Genomic DNA, 21,714 nt, shown 5'->3' with positions numbered 1-21,714 from the left:
GTAGAATGGATGGAACTAAGTAATGTACAGATATTCATTCATTCATGTCCTTTTTTTTCTCCACAGTACTATTCATTTCCTCGATTGATTGAAGAGTTCTGGAGCCAGTAAAGTGTCAAAAAATGGTGAAAAATGTCAAAGAATGTTTCCTGAAGCCCATGGTGACAAATGTTCACAAGAGAGGAGCAAAGAAACGATTAAAAAAGGTAACATTTAAGCAGCTATAATGACAGAACTTTCTCTTTAATATTTGAGAACTAGTGATGCAGCTCTGCTTTTACACATCCAGACACTGGATGAATGAATTTATGCAGCTGAAGAGTCAAACATAGGGAGCAGGAAGTGTGTTTCTTCTTATTTTTAAGGTGCATCTTGATGTGATTTACTGGTGTGCAGGATCACAGTGAACTGCAGTAACCTCGTCTCGACACTTTCTGTTTTTTCTCCGTGTGAATCCGGGGGCGTCCAACGAATGACTCCTCCATCACTGGCTGGATCCGGCAGCCCTGCCTCTTTTCTCATTGGACTGTGCGGCCAAGCGGCTGTCAGCCCATGTGGCGTGGCCAGGCAGAATGTGACACATTTAAATTCATCAGACAAGTAAAGATTCGTAGAAGCGCGGAGGCTAACGCTAACCTTCCTCCAGCAGCCCGGTGGAGCATCGCGGTTCAGCTAGCAGCAGATAATCCGCAGATACATGCTAAACGGCTAACATCACACCAACTACTGCGAACACGGTACTTTTAAGGGACAGGACGTTCTAACTAAACAGGTAAGTTTTCAAAGCTCTATTCAGCTCTCATCGGTCCTCCTGTATCGCCACATTTATCTGCTACGTCAAAGGAAACGCTTTAAAATGTGTATAATATGTTAGCTTAGGAGGTTGTGTTTATCAGAAAGGGTTCCGTTAGTTAACGGCACGACTTAGTGGTTTTATTTCTGTCCTTGTGATCAATATTTGGTTGGCTTATGTGGGGTACCAGCACGCAGTCATGATTCATTTTAGAAGAGCTTCAGCGTCATGGAGATCAGAGATGTTTCAAGCACCAATTGAAAGATGCTCATTCATTCTGTAAGCCAGGGGTGGGTGTCCAGCTCATGTCAGCCTAGTTTGATCTCCAGTGATCCAGACCAGTAAAATCAGACCATAATAACCTATAAACAACTCCAAATTATCCCCTTTGTTTTAGTGAAAAAAAGTGCATTCTGGAAATGTCCACATTTAAGGAACCATCTTTCTACAAAACATTATGAACAAACTGAGAATAATAAATTCAATTTCAACATTAACCCTCAGTTTATCATTTACATCTTACAGATCATAGTTTATCTCCAAAGAAACCAAGCATTTAATCTCAGGTATCTGGAGTTGAATGATATAGGATTTTACTTTGATCAAAGCAACTCTTCAGGATCTAGAAATGATTTTAAACTTGCGCTTTTACTTATTTACAATTCGCAGTTGAAGTGTTCCGCGTAATTTTTACACTTTGCATAGTCATCCTGTGGGCCGGATTGAATGATCTAAGCCACGTGTGGTAGGACTGAAGCGACGATGTAGTTAAAGCTGTCAATGCATGGGGCCTAAGGACAGGCACACTGTGATCATGCTAAATTCAAACTACTGTGTAATCCAGCCAAAGTGATAAACAATGGCTGTAAGTGGGTGCAGCCATAATGCCACTGCAGTGTCTGCCCCAGCAGATAATAGAAGTTGTCTTTCCTGTCCTTCTGGACACAATTCAGCAGCCAATTATCACCTCCCTGTTGGATGTTGCCTTCATCTTACTTTACTATTGCTGCTGCATCCCTCAAATCTGTGATGGACTAGCGACCTGTCCAGGGTGTGTCCTGCCTTTACCTCAGCTGGGAAACACTCCAGCTCCCTCTGCCACCCTACCCAGGAAAAGCCGTGTATAGAAGATGAATGGATGGTTCACTCAAATCTGCATTTCTAAAGGTGTAATTGTAGTCCAGCTAACATGAAGGGACGGTTGCTCTTCTAAACCCTTTTCAGACAAGGCATACGTAACATTGCCGCTTTATTGGTCTGGAAAACTGGTGGCATTCTGTCATTCAGACATATGTCCCTCTACTGTTCCTCACTGCTTCACTTAGACAAACCACAGCCATTCAGAGAGGCATGCACTATTTGTCTGTAAGGCCAGACTGGACACTAGAATACATTGTGACGTACAACACATAATAAAACACTAAAAATCAAAAGACTTCAGCTAAACTAAACACCAGCTTTCCTCTGACCAAAAATTATGAATAATTTACAGCTTTACCACCAGTCAAATAAAAATATCCTGACAGCTGTGATGGAGCTCAGGACTGAACCTAAAGACAACCACTATGTAACAAATGACTGAACTGCAGCTGAGAAACTGACTCTGTGTGATAGTCACCTGTCTGTGGTGAAGGAAAGTACACAGTGTGACATAGTGAGGAAAGACAAATAGCTGGAAGCAACAAAATGAATTTAACATCCTGTTTATATTCTGTCTGTGAAAACCTGGATTTATTATTTGCGAATCTCATCAGACTGTCTTCATTGCATCATTATATTTTAGGGACATTTCAGGAATAAACGTGAAATTGTAGGGCAAAGTGAAGCTACTTTGTGATTCTGCCCTCTGTGATGTTTTTGCGTCGGTGTTGGTGCTGAAATGTGGAAATGGTCTTCACACTTGTTCATACTTTACACAACTTAGTGTACCTCGCTTGTGCAACTACATGCGGTTCAGACTTGTGCCAAGTAGAAAGTGATAGAAATGTTCGTCAGTCCAGCCCGAGGAAGACTGTTCTCACAACTTTAGTGGAAAAATAAGCAGGATGCGAGAGGTTGAGATGCCGTCAGATTAACAGAAAGGAGCACATGTCTGAAAGAGCTTTAGTGTGTCAGCCCAACACTGTGTCCCAGACTGGAATATCTAGCAGCCTGGAACTCTGTTGGTTACTGTGAACATTGGTCTTTTGTAATTGTGATGCTTTCATAAGACAGATATGGTAATGAGCCTTTCGGTCCAGTACAAAGCCTTGTAGGTCAGAGGCCACCTGGACCTTAAGTGTATAAAGTGTTGAGTAGGGAATGAGTAAAATATTTAGTCTTCATACCCATACCATAGACTCATCATGTTCTCCTGCTGGATGTGAGTCAACCAAATGAAAGCCATTGTCTTCAATTCTCTTTGGAATTCCTTATTTTGCTGCAACCGACAGTGTCTGGCTTTTACATTTCTCAATAAACAAAAGGGTAAGGGTGACATTTCACTGATGATACAAACTCAGAGGAAATTATTTCTCTCTAACAATAAAACATCATAATTGACTAAGAATTCATCCAAAATTGCACGTTACATAGATGAAAGGGTAGTTTTCTGCACTTGAGACGTTTGCGTTCTTACCTATCAGTGAGGCATGTGATCAGAATGATGCCAGGTCAGCCAATCATACGAGGCATCTCCTTCCATATGAGGAACAATGACTCCAGCAGATCTTATGTGCCTCACTGATCCCAACATTATGGAGTCAGTCTGGGACTACATAAAGAGAGTGAAGACAGTGATAACTGTCGCAAGTTCTACAAGATCTTGGAAGAACCTGCCCACCTACCTACATACTGGCACAGGTGCTGGTTTTGGATATTGATTTGAGTTAAATGTTTTATTTTTTTGGCATTTTATTTCACTTTGGAGGAAGTTTATTGGTCAGTAGCTATTGGCAAGACTTTCATTTTTGAAAGCATCCTCATGATACTGTATTCTATTTGATAGTACCAAATATGAAAACTAGAAAAGCACTCAGAGAGCGCAGTACTCCGCCAAGACTGTTCATTCCCCCATATGGCATTGTCAGAAATGCAGGATTTTTATTATCATTATTATTATTGATGATCGGAAATCACAGCACGATAGAACGTGGCCATTTAATATAGATGTACCCACAAACAAAATGACCTTGTGCTGAGAACACACGTGTTATGCATGTGTACATTATGTACGGATACCAGCTCGCGTGACCTAAATATGTCACAGGTGGCTGGGACTGATGGGACTCGGAAACACCCCCACAATTTAATCAATTGTTCCTTCCAGAATCACACAGAAACACTTGTGAATGAACCTATCTAAAGTCCCTATGAAGGAAAAAAGAAGTCAGTGTTATGAGTTTCTGACACCACATTGCACTGTTTTCAACCACTCAGCCAAACTTGAATGGTTAGAAAGAGTCCTCAAATACATATCATGAAATTCAGTATTTTCTGCACTGAAATGCTGGGTTGAGTCCACAGGGGGTGCTTACAGACAGCTTTCACAACAACCCAAATGAACCATACTAACCGTACAAACAGAAGTAAATTTGCTTTAACCAAACAGGTGAGGTGTGAAATCACCAACGATAGAAAATAGAATATTGTTGCCACTCTGCAGCTGTGGCCAGAAACATCAGGTAAGGATAAGGATAAACTTTATTGATCCCACAGTGGGGAAAGTTCACCGTTACAGCAGCAGAAAAAGTATAAAGGCAGTGCAGGAATAGATAAGAAGGTAAGGTATCAAGGAACAAGTTTTTCTTCTTCACTTAGTGGAAGAGGATGACATAGTTGCCTGCAGAGTAAGAAATGGATGGCATTTCTGGTCAAGTCGGGTCTTGTTGTGGCGTGCTGCTGGATGGGCTGAGCGGTTGAATATTCAGAATGTTGAGGCCTGGCAAGTCAGACCTATCTTCACAGTGCTGTGTCAGTGCTGGAGAATGGTCTGGTAACACTTCTTTATCATGCAAGCAGAAAAATACGCTTTGGCTTGTTAGTATTTTGTTAAACCAACCCCAGTTGTAATGGTTATAGATCGACTGAGCCACAGGGGAATGATATGTTACTGTAGTATATACATTACTGTTCAAAAGTTTGGGGTCACTTCGAAAAGTCCTTATTTTTGAACGAAAAGTAGTTTTTTCTTCAATGAAGATAACGTTAAATGAATCAGAAATAAAGTCTAGACATTGTTAGTGTGGTAAATGACTATTCTAGCTGGAAACGGCTGATTTTTAATGGAATATCTCCATAGGGGTACAGAGGAACATTTCCAGCAACCATCACTCCTGTGTTCTAATGCTACATTGTGTTAGCTAATGGTGTTGAAAGGCTAATTGATGATTAGAAAACCCTTGTGCAATTATGTTAGCACATGAACCAAAGTGTGAGTTTTCATTTAAAACAAGAAATTGTCTAGGTGACCCCAAACTTTTGATCAGTAGCCTACATCTAGTGAGTCCAACTAAACCTAAAGAGACTACAATAATGGACAACAATGCAACCAGTCATCCTCCTTGTCATCACTGTTGAATTTAGTTGAAGTGATGTCAGGTACAGCATGAGTTGGGTTATGTGTGTTGACCAGCCCGGCTTAGAGTTAGCAGATAGTCTGCTTATGCCTTCAGTCCTGTGCAGGGTGTTAGTATGTGATCTGGGTCAGGCAAGGCTACGTATTGCACTGAAGGTGCTTCATTAGATCTAATCCAAGGCCAGTATATCCTGGATGGCAAATCCCTTCAATTACCGAGCCACGGAGAGGCCAGAACGTGCTATCATCGTGTGACTGGCCTGTGTTCAGTCTGATTCACATGACATATACTATTACATTTGTTTAGAATACACTATTTCCCTCATTTCACAGCATTTTTACAAACTGTTTGCTTCTGTCAGTACATTTTTTTTGTTGTCACTTTGTTCAGATTCTTAAATAGCATAACAGCAGTGCCATGTAATGAAGTATTACTGGTGCTGAAGGAGATTTGCAAAACAGAAACAGGAAGTTGATTGATCAGTGAGTCAACTGAAATTAGAATGACAACAGCATTTAAAAGATGATACGTTTACTCTTAACTGGTCAGAACTAGAGGAGACGTGTCATTTTAGAGTCTTCAAATGTTGTTATTAAGTATTTGAATTGTGCCTCAGAATAGGCTTCTGTGTATGTTTCAAAACATGTACAACCACATGAACCTCGTGTAAAGCAGTAATCTGTAGTGTTTTATTGTGTATCAGCACTACAGCTGTAAGTTTAGCAAGTGCATAATGGGTTATGATTCTCTCTTAATGCTTTCATTTTATTACTGCACTAGTGACCAACGCACACAAATGAAAAAAAAAGATAAATGGAACCAAAATACAGAAATCTAGATAAGTTAGAGGGTGATGCATAGTAACATGGAACATGCATAGAAAAGAACTGAACACAAATGGATGATTAAATAAATAAAAGAATTATCACAGATATACTTTTGGCTTGCCACAATACTGAAATGTTACTAGGTTGGGGTAAACTTTTGTTTTTTAGTGCATTATTATGTACTATACATAACCTGGTATACAATCCAGTCTCACATGAATGAGAAGTGTTGTGTGTGAAGCAGTGAGGAACATTAACGTAAAAGTGACCTATGTCTGAATGACAACAAAACGTTACTTTAACGGATTGATGAAGCAGCCATTTTACATATCCCAGACAACTTCATGTTGCTGGAAATGTTCCTCTGTACTCCTATGTAGATATTCCATTAAAAATCAGCCATTTCCAGCTAGAATAGTCATTTACCACATTAACAATGTCTAGACTGGATTTCTGATTCATTTAACGTTATCGTCATTGAAAAAAAAATACTTTTCTTTCAAAAATAAGGACATTTCTAAGTGACCTCAAACTTTTGAAAAGTAGTGTACATACTGTACTTGCTTATTCCTGTGTATTTATGTTGCAAATACCAAACTTTTGAACGGTAGTGTATGTATTGTTAAATTCCCCACCTTAGTGAAACTCTACTGTGCTGTGTGTCAGCTCACTGACACATATTCTGATGTGCTGACTTAACCAACCAGAGCTCATAGTAATCTGACCACACAAGCTGCCACTTCGTTGACCAATTTGTTTCTGCTGACGTTACAGTGGCATCATAAAGACTGAAGAATATGCTTGTGTTAAAGTGAGGGGACCATGTGTTTGCTGGCTCATCAGTGTTCTGAGCATCTCTAAAATGTGTAAAATATACTATGAAGGAAGGAGTCCAAGGATGATGGCAGACAGACTTCTGTACATCGAGGTGATGGCATACTTTTATTCCGAGGAGGACTGTCCCAGGCTGCTAGCTCACCAGCTAATGCATCTCGACCTGCTGACACAAAAAGGCCTGACCTAGAAAAAAGGAACAAAGAACAAGACAGACATGCGCCTACACTGTAAAACATGGATGTGCTCATGGACACGGAACAGTGTATCAGCAGACAGTCGGCTGTAAGTGCTCTGTCATGCGTGCCCAAAAGGACTCATTCCCAAACCTGTCAGTCAACAATTACATATGCTTCAATACAGGAACATGTTAGGTGTGAAAAATAATGAAAAATAGATAACTGCCACAGAAGCCTTTTTGAAATTTTACATCTCACGCTTAGTTGTAAGCATTCAGTAATTCTACATATTAGAAGGTGGTTGTTATTAAATTAGGACGGTTATTTAGTCGAAATTTTAGTGATATCCAGTCATTTTTTTATTAAGAAGTGATTGTTTCCATAATAAATAATTATGGAATTTGTAAAGACATGATCATAATGTGTGCAAAATATATCCCATGGACTTCAAAAGCATCTCAATTATATATTGACCCAGTTAGTGTCAAACTCAGGCTTATTCAGATCACATCAAGCATTTGTCTTACTAAAACGATTTGCAAGCAACATAGTAAGGCTGGAACTGCTGATTATAATTTATTAATAAATCCTCAATTAATCATCAAATGATGATTAATTGATTAGTTGTTCGGTGTGTTAAATGTGAGAAATGATATAAAATGTCTAACAGCATTTCCTAAAACCCAAGAGGTATTTGAATGAGTGCCATAGAGGATCAAAGAAACTAGAAAATGTTTACACTTAAGAAGCAAGAGAATTTAGACTTCTTTTTTCTTTTTTTTAACGAATTTCTCAAACTAATGAATCTATTCTAAAAATTTTGGCAATTATATATACAATATATATGCAATTATAAATAGAGTGGAATAGAACTGAAGACTTGCCTGGTGCTCAACTGGATCTCCTGATATAACATCGATCGCATTTATCGTGTTTAAAATCTGTTGCTGCTGTTTGGTCACACCTTCTCCATCTGTGTTCACAGGGATTCAGCATGGATGAGATAGTCATAGCTGGGATATCGGGCCGTCTGCCGGAGTCCAATAACTTGGAGGAATTTTGGGAAAACCTCATCAATGGTGTGGACATGGTGACAGAAGACAACCGGCGGTGGACACCAGGTGAAGCCTCACCTACAGCTGTATCTGATATATTGTTCCTTGGCTGCTCTGTGGTAGCTACAGTCATTGAGGATGGAAATGTCAGTCTTACTAATGGCTTATGACCATGCTGTCTTCACAACAACACAAACATTGGTAGCTCCAGGATGATGGTGATGTGGAGCTTCAGTGACAGGACGTCAGTGTGTTTTGAGTAAGGATGCTTTGGAAGAGTGAGGAAGACTCAAGTGCAGATGAACTGACTAAGATTTTAAATCTGGAATAAACATACAGTAGGCTACTTTAACAGTGAGTTTTTATCAGCTGCGTTTAATGTTAACATGTCCTGATTGTTTAAATTCTGTTTACATTTAACATTTAGTGAATTTAGACATTAAATGCTGTTGACTAAAATTTTAAAAAGTTAAATGGGATTAGTGTTATCCTAGATGCATTTTAACTACAAATCACCAGATCATTGCTGCTGGATAGGACTGTGAGGCATTACATACACTACCGTTCAAAAGTCTGGGGTCATCCAGACAACACTTTTATCCATGTGCTAACATAACTGCACAAGGGTTTTCTAATCATCAATTAGCCTTTCAACACCTTTAGCTAACCCAATGTAGCATTAGAACACAGGAGTGATGGTTGCTGGAAATGTTCCTCTGTACCTCTATGGAGATATTCCATTAAAAATCAGCTGTTTCCAGCTAGAATAGTCATTTACCACATTAACAATGTCTAGACTGGATTTATGATTCATTTCATGTTATCTTCATTGAAAAAAAAGATACTTTTCTTTCAAAAATGAGGACATTTCTAAGTGACCCCAAACTTTTGAACAGTAGTATATATCATAGGCATAAACAGATAATGAAACCAGTACATTTGGGAACAGACATTCACGTCAACGGAGAGAATAGACATAGAAAACGAAAGCTGTTGTTTTGCATCAAGTTAAGGTTTTTTTCATCTCATTGTGGTTGTTTGGGTTTTTTTTACTGGTCTTTTGCATTCATATGTAGCTGCTTCTTTTTGTGGCCCCTGATAATTTTGTGTCTCTGTGGATTGATTAACTTTCCAAGAAGAAAATTGTCCCTTAACCTGCAAGAGGTTCTGGCCTGTGGACGCTTAACCCCATGAACCCCTGGGTCCTTCCATGATCTGACATGTCTATACGTTATGGCATGAACCATTAAATTAGCTTTCTTCATCCTCAGTTTTGTTCAACTTGCTGTTTCCAACTGAATACATATATTTAAATATATGTATAATGTAAATTATATAGAGTCAGATTCCATCACATTACCATAAGCAAGTAAAGGTAATTTTAAACACCATTTTTCCTATCCACATATTTGGAAATACAATTATTTGCTCCACTTTAAAGCAATGCCATGTTCAAGTTTGTATGTTTGTTTTTCTTATCATAAGTAATGCCAGTGGTTCTAGTGGGTAAACATGGATGTCAACAAGGCAGCTTTCTAAATGTTCAAACATTGGTTTTGTAGATAACTTCAGCTGACAGGATCACATTCATGTGTACAAAGACAAACATATTGGATTGACATGAACCGGGACAGTGTTTACACAAAAAATGTGAACTTTTTAACTAAGTACATGGACTGCCTATCCACCTTGAGGGGTAACTGTCAGTCTGAACAGCCTGAGCTCACACACACAAACACACACACACACACACACACAAACACAGTCACACACACACAGAGCCATTTTATTGACTATTGCTGCATTAAGCCTGGTTTTGTCCAAAGCTCAACAGTGTCCCGCACTCAACTCAAGGTGACAATGCTGCAAAATGATTTTCACCAGTGTAGCTTTTTCTTTTAAATTGCACAAACACATCAACAATCAACAAGGACTGTCTTTATTCCTAGATTTAAAACAAAGTATTACATCAGTTTGCCCACTACTCCTGCACAGCATCCTTGTGTGTGTTGCCACAATAACTCCTTGTGTAGTTACTCATATGGTTCAGAGGAAGTTGTGAAGAGGTTATATTGCTTTCACTGATAAGATAAAAGTAATTTTCTCAGTAGGTGGTAACGCTTTGCCCTCTATTATCTATTTGGTTATCATAGCAGGTGAAGTTATGATGACATTTATGATGTCCGTGATTTAGTTCGGATTGCACAGTGGCGTGTTGGTTAGCACTTTCGCCTTGCAGCTAGAATGTCCCGGTTCATGTCCTGGCCTTCCCGGGATCTTTCTGCATGGAGTTTGCATGTTCTTCCTGTGCATGGGTGGGTTTTTTGCGGGTTCTCCAGCTTCCTGCCACAGTCCAAAAACATGCTGAGGTTAATTGGTGATTCTAAATTGCCCCTAGGTGTGATTGTTTGTCTGTATATGTAGCCCTGCGACAGACTGGCAACCTGTCCAGGGTGTCCCCTGTCTTAGCCCTAAGTCAGCTGGGATAGACTCCAGCCCCTCCCACCGTGACCCTAATGAGGATTAAGTGGTGTATAGATAATGGATGGATGATTTAGTTCATGATTCAGATTTCACCTGTTAAGCTTCTGTCAGTACAGGGGGTAAATGCAACCTTAGTTAGGTCTGTATGAAAAATGCTTACCTGTTGTTGTACCTGCTCATGTTCAGCCCTTTGAACTTCACGTTTTTAACAGGGTCTGATCACATTTCCATAGCGACTGTGCACAGCTGAACTGTTTGCCCCGTTCGTCGCTGTTTTGATGTGTGTGTGATACACACTCTGTACTAGTAATGAACACTCAACTCTACCCCTGCCTTTCCGAGGAATTATTTTGAAAATAATGTTTTTCTGCTTTTTTCAAGGTCTTTTTGGTCTCCCAAAGAGGAACGGTAAACTGAAAGACATCAGCCACTTTGATGCAGCCTTCTTTGGAGTCCACCCCAAACAAGCCCATACCATGGACCCCCAGCTCCGCATCATGCTGGAGGTTACCTACGAGGCTATCATAGATGGAGGTGAGAAAGGAAATGTTTGTGGTCAAGTGGGACTGAATTCTTTTATAGTTTCTTTTAGCATATTTAGACTTTAATGTAGAATAAAAAGGCTCATTATCTGATTTCGGCTACCTGACAAAATACCGTGGGAGTATTTAAAAATGAAATGTTGTGATGCAGGACTGAATCCGTCCGCACTGCGTGGCAGTAAGACGGGCGTCTACATTGGTGTGAGTGGCTCGGAGGCAGGCGAGGCGTTCAGCAGAGATCCAGAAGAGCTTCTGGGCTACAGCATGACTGGCTGCCAGCGTGCCATGTTGGCTAACAGACTCTCCTACTTCTTTGACTTCAACGGTATGTGCACACAGTCACCTCTCACTTGTGAATTCTTTCTGTGGCTCTTGAGTTTCATGTTGCTGATAATGGACTGGCAAAAATAGTCCAGTCTCTTCCTGGTTTGCGTTTATGTTGCAACGGCCCCAGAGTTTATGCTGGCAGTACATCAAACCCAAAGCTTTTCTAAACACATTATGTTGAGTTAGTACTGTCAGATGGTAAGATTACCTTTTAAAAATACTACCTGTTGAGCTATTTTCTGACTTTTTGATGCGTTATGTGTTTGGTTGTCCATCCAGCAGAAGAAGAGATAGTCACCATATTTCCTCATGGTGTTGGATACTGAATTTGTGACATAAACGGTTCTTTAGATCGTCTGTGTTTTGTGTTGTTAGTGCCGAACAAGTTCGTTCTTTTTTTTCTGTATATAAACTATGCAAAACCTTTCTGTTGGCTTCACTTTATGGTGATTTTAGAATAAGTCATGGAAATTTCCTTATTTGCGGAGAACTAACTGAAAAGAAAAAACAACACGAATTTTTTTTCAGATTATTTGACATTTTTTCATTTGTTTATTTGATAAAGTACCTATAAGATGCATAGATAGACTCCAAGATACGCAGTACAATTTCTAAAGTAACCAAAGCCTCTTGGCATTTTTTCTATTTGTCCTGTAGTTTTTAATTCTTTGTTGCCTTTCTGTTTTTTTATTTACCTTGTCATGACTCAAAATGTATGTATCTTACTGTTAAGCACTTGTCTTGCACTTTCAATGGAACAAAGAACTTGTTATCTGTGATTCTGTGGAGACTCAGTGGAGTCAAAGCTGTGATGAGCTGCAGATCTGGAACCAGTGCTGCCTCCCAATAGTAATTTAACTGTCATCTCAGAGAAGTGAAAGCGTTTGTTCTGCTTGACCCATGCCAGGTGTTACTAGGTCTCTTTTCCTGCAGATGTGGTTTCTAGCTCTAACCCACCTTCCTCTCCTCTCCTTCCTGTCTCCAGGACCCAGCACTGCCATAGACACAGCCTGCTCCTCCAGCTTGCTGGCTTTCGAAAATGCCTTCCACGCCATTCGCCAGGGCCACTGTGATGCTGCTGTGGTTGGGGGAGTTAATTTGCTGCTCAAGCCAAACACCTCGGTGCAATTCATGAAACTGGGCATGCTCAGTCCTGAGGGGACCTGCAAGTCTTTTGACTCATCAGGTAAAAGGAAATCAGGGGACCGCAGCTGCATCTCTTTCACATTGGCCACCATCTAATCTAATCTAATCAAGGCATATGGAGCCTTTGGCATGTTTTCATATTCCTGGCTTAGAGCAGGTATATTAATCTTTTGCAGTACAGTATAGTGAAGTTAAAAATATATTTAATTCAATTCATGATCAAGGTCAGCGCATCACATACTGCTGGCTGTACTGCACATTAACAGACGGGTTGTGGAGATGATTTTTATCATTTTGTTATTGAAGAATAAATCATTGATGAATGTATGTGGTTTATGTTGACTTCCTAGTCAACCAATTAGGTGCATAAGTACTCTGCCAAGGAATGCGGCGGAGTTATGTGACGATCAGCGTCTGTTTGTCCGTCCGTCTGTCTGTCTGTCTGTCTGTCTGTCTGTCTGTCCATTCACAATATTACTCAAAAAGGGACAAACAGATTTGGATGAAATTTTCAGGGAAAGTCAGAAATGACACAAGGATTAATTGATTAGATTTTGGCAGTAATCCGGCTTATAGTCTGGATGCAGAGATTTGTTTAAGATTTCTGTAGCATTGCGAGATAGCAGCACGGCATCAATGTAACTATGACAACAAATGAACGCTACATCAGCTGCCTGCTGATGATCACATGACTGCGATCCTACTACATATCGACTGCTGCGGTCTTATCAGGACTTATCCGTCAGAAATGGTTGACGGATAAGCCTTGGTGGAGAACTGCGCTCTCTGAGTGCTTTTCTTGTGTTTTGAATTGTCAGTTGCAGTGTTTCACATCTGCCAGTCTTTAATTGTGAAATTTGTCTCTCCATAGTCACTATATGCTTAAAGTCTAAAATCACGCTGATTTAGCTGTGTACTATATGTTGTTGCACTCTGTGTGTATATATGTGTGGTTACCAATGTGAACTTTGTTGTTTTTGTCAGGCAATGGATACTGCCGTTCTGAAGCAGCAGTAGCAGTGCTGCTGGTTAAGCGGTCGCTGGCTAAAAGGATCTACGCAACAGTGATCAATGCAGGCAACAACACAGATGGATACAAAGAACAAGGTAAAATCATACTGTGATACATGAGCACTGCATTCTGTGAAAAGATTACCCTACCTGTAGAAACAGTCAAATAAAAGATGACCACTAGTTGGTTTGGATTCATTAATGAATTAAAGTGTTTAAACGGTTTAGAATTGTTATTTTTGTGGTTTGTTTCTGGACTTGGCATTATATTTGGTGATGTTACAAATGACCAAATACAAGATATAGATAGTAGAAAGAACCTCACAAACCATGTTGAGATTCACACCTTCTTTAAACATCAGTTTATGGAGTTACATCTCTCACAAAGCCATGTAAACTTAGTGGATGTGGGTGTGTGATTGAAGCAGCAGTTGTGGTTTTGTGCACCTCACTTATCGCCATGTATTTCTCTTGGTTCCTCAGGCGTAACATTCCCATCAGGTGACATGCAGCAGAGGCTGGTTCGATCTCTTTACGAGGAGGCGAACATAACTCCTGAGCAGGTGGAGTACATCGAAGCCCACGGCACCGGAACAAAGGTCAGGAACACAGCAGTCACATGTAACCTGTTTTTAGTGCTGGGATTTACATCACAAAGCATATGTTGCTTGATAAGGCAGAAAATAGGCAATAATAAAAACATTTTCTTTCCGAAAATGAAAATGTCACTTTCACACCCACGCTTAACGTCTCTCACCGGGGGTATATCATCTCTGAAGTATCTCTGCTCTCTACATGCAGGTTGGGGACCCACAGGAGGTGAATGGTATTGTTAGTGTGTTCTGTCACTCAAAGCGAGAGCCCTTGCTGATTGGCTCCACCAAGTCCAACATGGGCCATCCAGAACCGGCCTCTGGTCTGGCTGCAATGGCAAAGGTGAGAGTAGCAGCCTGGCTGTCAGTGGTTCAAGATTCAAAACAAGAACTTTTCATTCCTTTTCCTTTTTTTCCCCCATGTCTGCAGTCAGATTTTTCTTACTTTTTCTGAACATCTACACTGAAAGGTGCTGCAAGGCTCCTGCTGTCATCCTCCTGGCTGCACCCCACTATCTTTTCATATTTGTTTCTGTGTCTTTGTAGTGTTGGCCCAAAGAATTGCATGATTGGGATTAAATGCAGCTTTTTATGTACTCTGTCCTGGAAGATATCCATGCTGTTGCATTCAGTTCACACTAAAAATTGCAGCAGTGGTTGCGTTGTTGATGGGGAAAAAAGAAACCAGACAATAACTAATAACTAAGCATCACATGTCACATTACGCAAAAAGAAAAGCTGAAGGCAATCTCAAACCAAAAGTCTTGGTTAGACAAGTTTCCCCTCTCTGTTGCTGAAGAAGAAAATACCTGAGTAAATGAGAATCGCTCCCCTAAACTCCCTCAACTGGTGCGGATTCTTTTTTTCTTTCCCCCCCATCAAACGTGTTTTATACAAGGATTTGGTGAGGAGTTCCAGTTACAAGCAGCAATGAGAGGTGAAGTAGTTCTGTCGGTCAAAGCCACTATGGCTACTACTACTACTACTACTACTACTACTACTACTACTACTACTACTACTACTACTACTAATAATAATAATAATAATAATAATAATAATTGTATTTGTATAGCACCCTTAAGAACAGCGTTCACAAAGTGCTTTGACAGTTAAAACATGCAACACAGACAATCAAGCAAGATTTAGGAAAAAAGTCAGAGCAGTCAATTAAAATAAATAGTAAAAATGATAATAAATTAAATGAATAATTAGCTAGATTAGCAATCATAGCAATGAAGGAACTAGGCATCTTTAAAAATTAAAGAAAAAGGATTGATGGTTAAAGTTAGAAATTAAACATCAAAGTCTGAGAATTAAAAAAATTACAGAGACGACATCACACCAAGGAACCATGCAGCTAAAAGTAAAATAAAACACGAGAGAACTTCTGAAATAAACAGGACACAATACGAAATAGAACACTAATACTAAGTAAAGCTAAAAATAATGTTCACATAAAAGCAAGTCTGTAAAAGTGGGTTTTCAGAAGTGATTTAAAAGAAGTTACTGACTCTGCAAGCCTCATCTCCTCAGGCACTTGATCTGATCATGTTAAAAGCACGGCTACTACTCACAAGTTTTAGGACTCTCAAACTGAGACTTTTGGGAATAATGTTGCCCCTGTTTTAGGTTTAAAATGCATTTGCAGGGTTGCATTTGTTGTCTGGATGAGCAGAAACAGAGATCTTTGAAAATATCGGGCAAACTTATGTTCACTTTATGATTTCATTCAAACTGTCAAAAGAGATTTTTTTTTTGAAAATATCACCCAATCAAGCAAAAAGAAAAGAACTGAAAAAGCAAACTACATTAATTATTTATTTTGGAATTTCTTTTTAAATTACTGCTCAAATTCATGACGGTTGTTTTCATCTGTCATGCAGGTGTTGCTCTCCTTGGAGCGAGGAGTCTGGGCTCCAAACCTGCATTTCAACAGTCCAAACACTGACATTCCCGCTCTCACCAACGGCCAAGTTCAAGTCGTTGACAAGCCTATTCCCACCCGAGGAGGTATTGTAGGGATCAACTCCTTCGGATTTGGAGGTTCAAATGTTCACGTCATCCTTCGTCCAACTGAAAAGCGAACTGGCTCCACTTTGCCCCGGACGCTTCCCAGGGTGCTTCAGGCCTGTGGCCGCACTGAGGCTGCAGTAAACGCCATGCTCCAGAAAGGGAAGGAACACGCTGCAGATGAAAGCTTCCTGTCTTTGCTGAATGAAGTGTCAGGAGTCCCCACTACCAGCATGCCCTACCGAGGCTATGCTCTGATTGGCTGTGAGAGTGACATCATGGAGGTGCAGCAGGTGCAGGCAGCTGGTAGTAGGCCGCTGTGGTACGTCTGTTCAGGTGAGTGATCACACACACGCAAACAGACATAGCAGAGACAGATATCTCAAAATATGGATAAATAAAACTAACGTTATTTACATGGATAGAAACCTTGAGTAAGTTGTAAAATCACCTAGCAGACAACAGGCTCTGCAGAGGGGGCGTTGGGGGTCAGCTCTCAATCCACATGGCTCTTTGTAGACTCAATCCACCTTATCTTTATCTGATTCTCATGAAATTTAGGTAAAGACACTGATCTGTTCTAAAAGTTATAGATGTACAGTGGTCCCTCGTCTATCGGGGGGGGTTATGGTACACCACACAACACCACAGAGCAACACTATGCAGCAATCAGACGTCTTTGTGAAATGGACAAAGCCAGATGTTGAATGCTGCTACACACAGGAGACAGAGGAGACTGATGCTACGATCACTGAGCCAATCAGAGCCCAGCGCTGCGCTGTATGCTACACATTTTATTTTGATTAAATATTCTTTTAATATGTTTTAATTATTAGTTTTTTATATATTTTTTATATTGCTTTCATTTTTTTGGGCTAGAAAATGCTTATTTTGCTGCAAAAATAGTAAAAATAATGTAGCGATTGCAGAGCTGGTTGCTATGACTGCACTGTTGTTCTGCAGTGCACCATGGGAGTTCGGGGTGTTGGGGGTTTAAATGTCATTATTGTGATTTATGTTAGTGTTAAAATGTTATTAGTGTTTGTGTTTTATTGTGTTTTTGTTGGTTTAGTCAGCCTAGATAGTTTGGTTAAGTGTCATGTTGTCAGGACTGTGAGTGTGAAGTGTAGTGTGTTTGATGACTTCCTGCCACATTTATTATAGTGTTGCTTTCTGTGTGTGTCAAAATAAAAGTGTCTGTCAGTTGCAGAGTGCATTAAAGGCAGATGTCCCTTGTCCAGTGACACTCTTCAATGCAGCTCGCCACAATAATAAACGTGTAAAGATACCTATATACCGCAAAATACTGTGATATAATGAAAAATCCATGATACCAAAAGCAATTTAAAAATCCACAATACAGTGACACTGCAAAAAGTGAACCATGATTTGGTGAGGGACCACTGTACATGCTTTTGCATAGCCAGCTGCTAACTGTGAGCTATATACAAAAACAATCAAAATCAATTTTTAATAATTAGTTTCTGACATGTGCAGTGTATTAAAACCAAATGTCTGAGTCTCTTTTCCATAGACTTAAACATTCAGCTAAACTTGGACTGTTAATACATTCAGCTACCCTCAGGCTGATGGCTCCTCTCAGTCACTGATGTGTAGCTGGATAAAGAAGGTTTATTGTGTTTACAGGTATGGGAACACAGTGGGCGGGGATGGGCCGCAGTCTCATGCAGCTGCCAGACTTCAAAGAGTCCATCCTACGGTCAGACGCAGCCCTGAAGGACACCGGCCTGGTTGTGTCTCGTCTGCTCATGGATGCTGATGATACCACCTTTGAAGACACTGTTCATGCCTTTGTTGGCCTTGCTGCTATACAGGTAGGGTGGAAACATCATGCCCAAGTGCAAATTGTTGTAATTTTTGGATGGACTGTGAGATAGAACTATGCTGTTGTGTTGTTCCAAATATCACTATGGTAATCTATTTATAAAATCTCAATGTAATCTTAATTAACCATACTTTTCATATTTTCATTTGGCATTAGCCAAAGCTAACGTTAGCTGGTTGAGAATTAAAAATAATATTTTAGAATGATATGCATATTGTAGCCTTAATTAGATAAGCCATATTTGGTCACTGAAACATGAACCACTAGACAATCAAAACCTCTGGATTTTACTTTTTGATGGCCTTGTTCAGATTGCAAGCACTGAGTCAATCACATTTAGGACAGGAACAGACATCATAGCATTTTTGTAGCATTTATTGATATCAAAAATGATAGGATAGAGAGCGCAGTACTCCGCCAAGGCTGCTCAGTCGTTGTATGATTTCCGACGGATGGAATCTTTAAACATTCATGGTGCACAGCAGTGGATTTGTAGTAAGATCGCAATCATGTGATCATCAGCAGGCAGATGATGTCGATTTAGAAATCAAACAAGTTTTGTTTTGATTTTTGTCTTTTGGTGTTAGGTGATGCAGCTGCTTTATCTTTCTTTGAGTCATTTAGATGTTAGAGATGGTGAGATATGACTTTCGTTTTAAACCCGTGTTTGTTCTGTGCTTTGCCTCTTTACAGATAGCTCAGATTGATCTGCTCACTAAGCTGGGCCTGCAGCCTGATGGCATTGTCGGACATTCGGTGGGAGAGTTAGCATGTGGCTACGCCGACGGCTCCCTCAGCCACAGGGAGGCCATCCTGGCTGCCTACTGGAGAGGCCATTGCATCAAGGAGGCCAACCTTCCTCCAGGAGGCATGGCTGCAGTCGGTAAGGGGCAGAGCAGTCGTCTTTTACCACATTTCAGCACCTGATGTCATTAAGTAAGCACACTGTCCAGAGTAAAAAAACATTTTGAGATGTGCTTGTTTCTCTTGAAAACCTTCCATCTCCAACTAAATTCTTTGTACGTCATCCAGACTGGTTGAGTAAGATTTTTACCTGAAGTGGTGTAAAAAAAAAAAAAAAAACAACTCACTAAGATTTTATACAGTGATGATTGGAGACATCACTGACATTTTTAAAAGCCTGACTGTTGAAAAATGGATCGATTACACCACCTACAAAACATCAGAGTTGCAGCCCTCACAACAGGATGCACCTAGATGCAAAAAATAGGGATCATGTCAAGGCTTATAACACAAAGCCTCTCACGTTCAACTGAAAGTCATCCATTTTGAATTATTTGTGTATTCTGCCGTTGTTTTTGCTATTTCAGCTGTCAAACTGTAACAGACTCCTGCAGAATAAACCAAGGCAACTTCAAATATGTCTGATGGATGGATGGATGGATGGATGGATGGATGGATGGATGGATGGATGGATGGATGGATGGATGGATGGACACTTTATTAATCCTGAGGGAAATTCAAGTTTTCAGCAGCTTACATATAACAACAAAAATAACTAAAAGACTAAACAGGCAGGTTAGTAACATTAACTTTAAAGGTTAATATATACTCAAAGAAAACTTGCTGTACAGTACTATAAACGAAACACTTCTAGTTTTAAAATTGAAAGAAGTACTAATTGTATTAAAAGTCAATAAACAATATTTGCACCTTTCAATGCACAGTGATTCAAAGTGATTTAAGTGGTTTAAAGTGATTTTGACAGGCAGTACTAACCCTAACCCTGACCACTCAGTGATGAGTAGTACAGTCTGATGGCCAGGGAGACAAAATAGTTCTTTATGGTACAAAGTTTTCACTGAAATATCAATAATGTGTTCTACACCTGATACGCAGCATCAGGATGTGTAAATATGGGGTTCCTCTAACACCACATTTGTGAGATTTGTTTCCCTTTTTTGCAACATCTGATAAGTTTCCATGTGCAGAAAATAACCTTGTCTACAAGTTTGCTCTGGTGTGTATGAAGGTGTGAGGGCCTGATCGTCATTTATCCGTCACATCTTACCTCTGTGCTTGTCTGTGTTGCAGGGTTGACCTGGGCGGAGTGCCAGGCCCAGTGTCCTCAGGGAGTGGTTCCAGCCTGCCACAATGCAGAGGACACAGTCACCATCTCTGGTCCTCAGGTCAAACATCCTATTGATTGCCTTTTGTCTTTGAATTCATTTTTAGTATATAGAGAACCTGAATTTTATGAAGCCTGACAAGACCCGAGCGGTCTAGTGCTAGTAAGAGCGAGTAGTAAGTAAGTGTTCATTGACCTATGCTTCTCCGGTGTATTTATTTGTAACTTGTATACTAAAAATTGCAAAGTTAGTTAAACTTTTGATGGTGATGAGAATAAGTTTTGACATCAGGATTTATTTAGTGTCATATCATGACAACCACAATTTTAATTTTTGAATCAGCCAGATCCTCTTTACAGTTATTGGGACATCCTGATAATTAGGGACTATAACACCCAGTTATATTTATCTATGAAATTAGATGAACCCAGCTAAACGTCAAGCATATGTCCTTTAATTAACTCATAAAACTCTCCGCCCTCTTTAATCTGTGCAACATTCTTAGAATCAGAAACATCCTGTCTCAGAGTGATGCAACAACACAAGTCCACGCATAAAGTCCAATGGAGTATAACATGGTGATAGTTGTAACTCATCTGTAAAGAACCTTATGAGATCAAAATTTACTCAGTAGAGCTGTGACCCTTTGTCAGACTAGCCACAGCGCTTAGAAGAAACACTGGGTTGTTCTTGTTTTCCTCTGTTAACGATGAGGATTAATAGCGGTTATGACATTATTGAGGGATTTCTATATGTTAATAGAGCTATAGAATGTGGCAACAATGTCAAATCTTGTACACAGTCAGGCTGCAGCACTAGAAACACGATAAATATCAAATGCGAGTACATTTAATGTATTGATTTATGGCATTGAGGTCAGTAGTACTTTAACATTTCCTTAATTTTGGTTACAACATTGTCAGTAATATGAACCATAATGGAAACAATGAAATAGTGAAAAGTGGTCTGGGAAAGTACATCTGTGAGACCCTCCTTTTTAGACTTATATTTGAACGTTTTCGTGTGACAGCGGACAACAGGAAGAGAGAAAGTAAGGAGTATTGGGTCGCAGTAACAGTATGAGGGATCCCAGGATGCTTTAAATGATGTCAAACCAGTGTGGGGCCGTGAAGGCATACTAGCAACTCCACTGACTTTAGCCATCTAGTTTTGTCGTCGTGCAGGGTGATGAGTCCTGACAGATGTGGTGTCTCTCATTCTTCAGGAAGCAGTTCGTACATTTGTGTCGGAGCTGAAAGAGCAGGGAGTGTTTGCAAAGGAGGTGCGTAGCGCTGGCGTTGCTTTTCACTCCTACTACATGGCTTCCATCGCTCCAACTCTGCTGACTGCTCTAAAGAAGGTACGTAGCTCTGCTGGGTGTCAGTAGTGTGCAGTAGTGGAGCTGTTAGAGCCTCAGCTCC

The 21,714-nt window shown here is 40.0% G+C and overlaps 2 protein-coding genes across 3 annotated transcripts in view; both read left to right on the top strand.

Annotated features, from left to right (window-relative positions):
• The window catches only part of ccdc57 (coiled-coil domain containing 57), a 29,239-nt gene extending 28,855 nt beyond the window's left edge, over positions 1-384 (top strand). For both annotated transcript variants that reach the window (XM_023264829.3, XM_055004777.1), the window contains exon 19: positions 67-384. The gene's annotated coding sequence lies outside the window, so the exon portion shown is untranslated. The remainder of the gene's footprint in view (positions 1-66) is intronic.
• Positions 385-616: 232 nt separating this feature from the next.
• fasn (fatty acid synthase) overlaps positions 617-21,714 on the top strand; it is a 54,762-nt gene continuing 33,664 nt past the window's right edge. Inside the window, exons 1-13 of the mRNA XM_023264805.3 lie at positions 617-772; positions 8,175-8,310; positions 11,110-11,262; positions 11,422-11,595; positions 12,583-12,783; positions 13,728-13,850; positions 14,238-14,353; positions 14,556-14,690; positions 16,231-16,693; positions 18,005-18,192; positions 18,897-19,086; positions 20,259-20,353; positions 21,519-21,653. Of these exons, the coding sequence (XP_023120573.2) occupies positions 8,184-8,310; positions 11,110-11,262; positions 11,422-11,595; positions 12,583-12,783; positions 13,728-13,850; positions 14,238-14,353; positions 14,556-14,690; positions 16,231-16,693; positions 18,005-18,192; positions 18,897-19,086; positions 20,259-20,353; positions 21,519-21,653 (2,100 nt within the window). The 5' untranslated portion in view covers positions 617-772; positions 8,175-8,183. The remainder of the gene's footprint in view (positions 773-8,174; positions 8,311-11,109; positions 11,263-11,421; positions 11,596-12,582; positions 12,784-13,727; positions 13,851-14,237; positions 14,354-14,555; positions 14,691-16,230; positions 16,694-18,004; positions 18,193-18,896; positions 19,087-20,258; positions 20,354-21,518; positions 21,654-21,714) is intronic.

Source organism: Amphiprion ocellaris, chromosome 18, assembly GCF_022539595.1.
Source record: "Amphiprion ocellaris isolate individual 3 ecotype Okinawa chromosome 18, ASM2253959v1, whole genome shotgun sequence".
Classification (NCBI taxonomy): domain Eukaryota; kingdom Metazoa; phylum Chordata; class Actinopteri; family Pomacentridae; genus Amphiprion; species Amphiprion ocellaris.
This window is presented reverse-complemented; position numbering and strand designations above follow the sequence as displayed.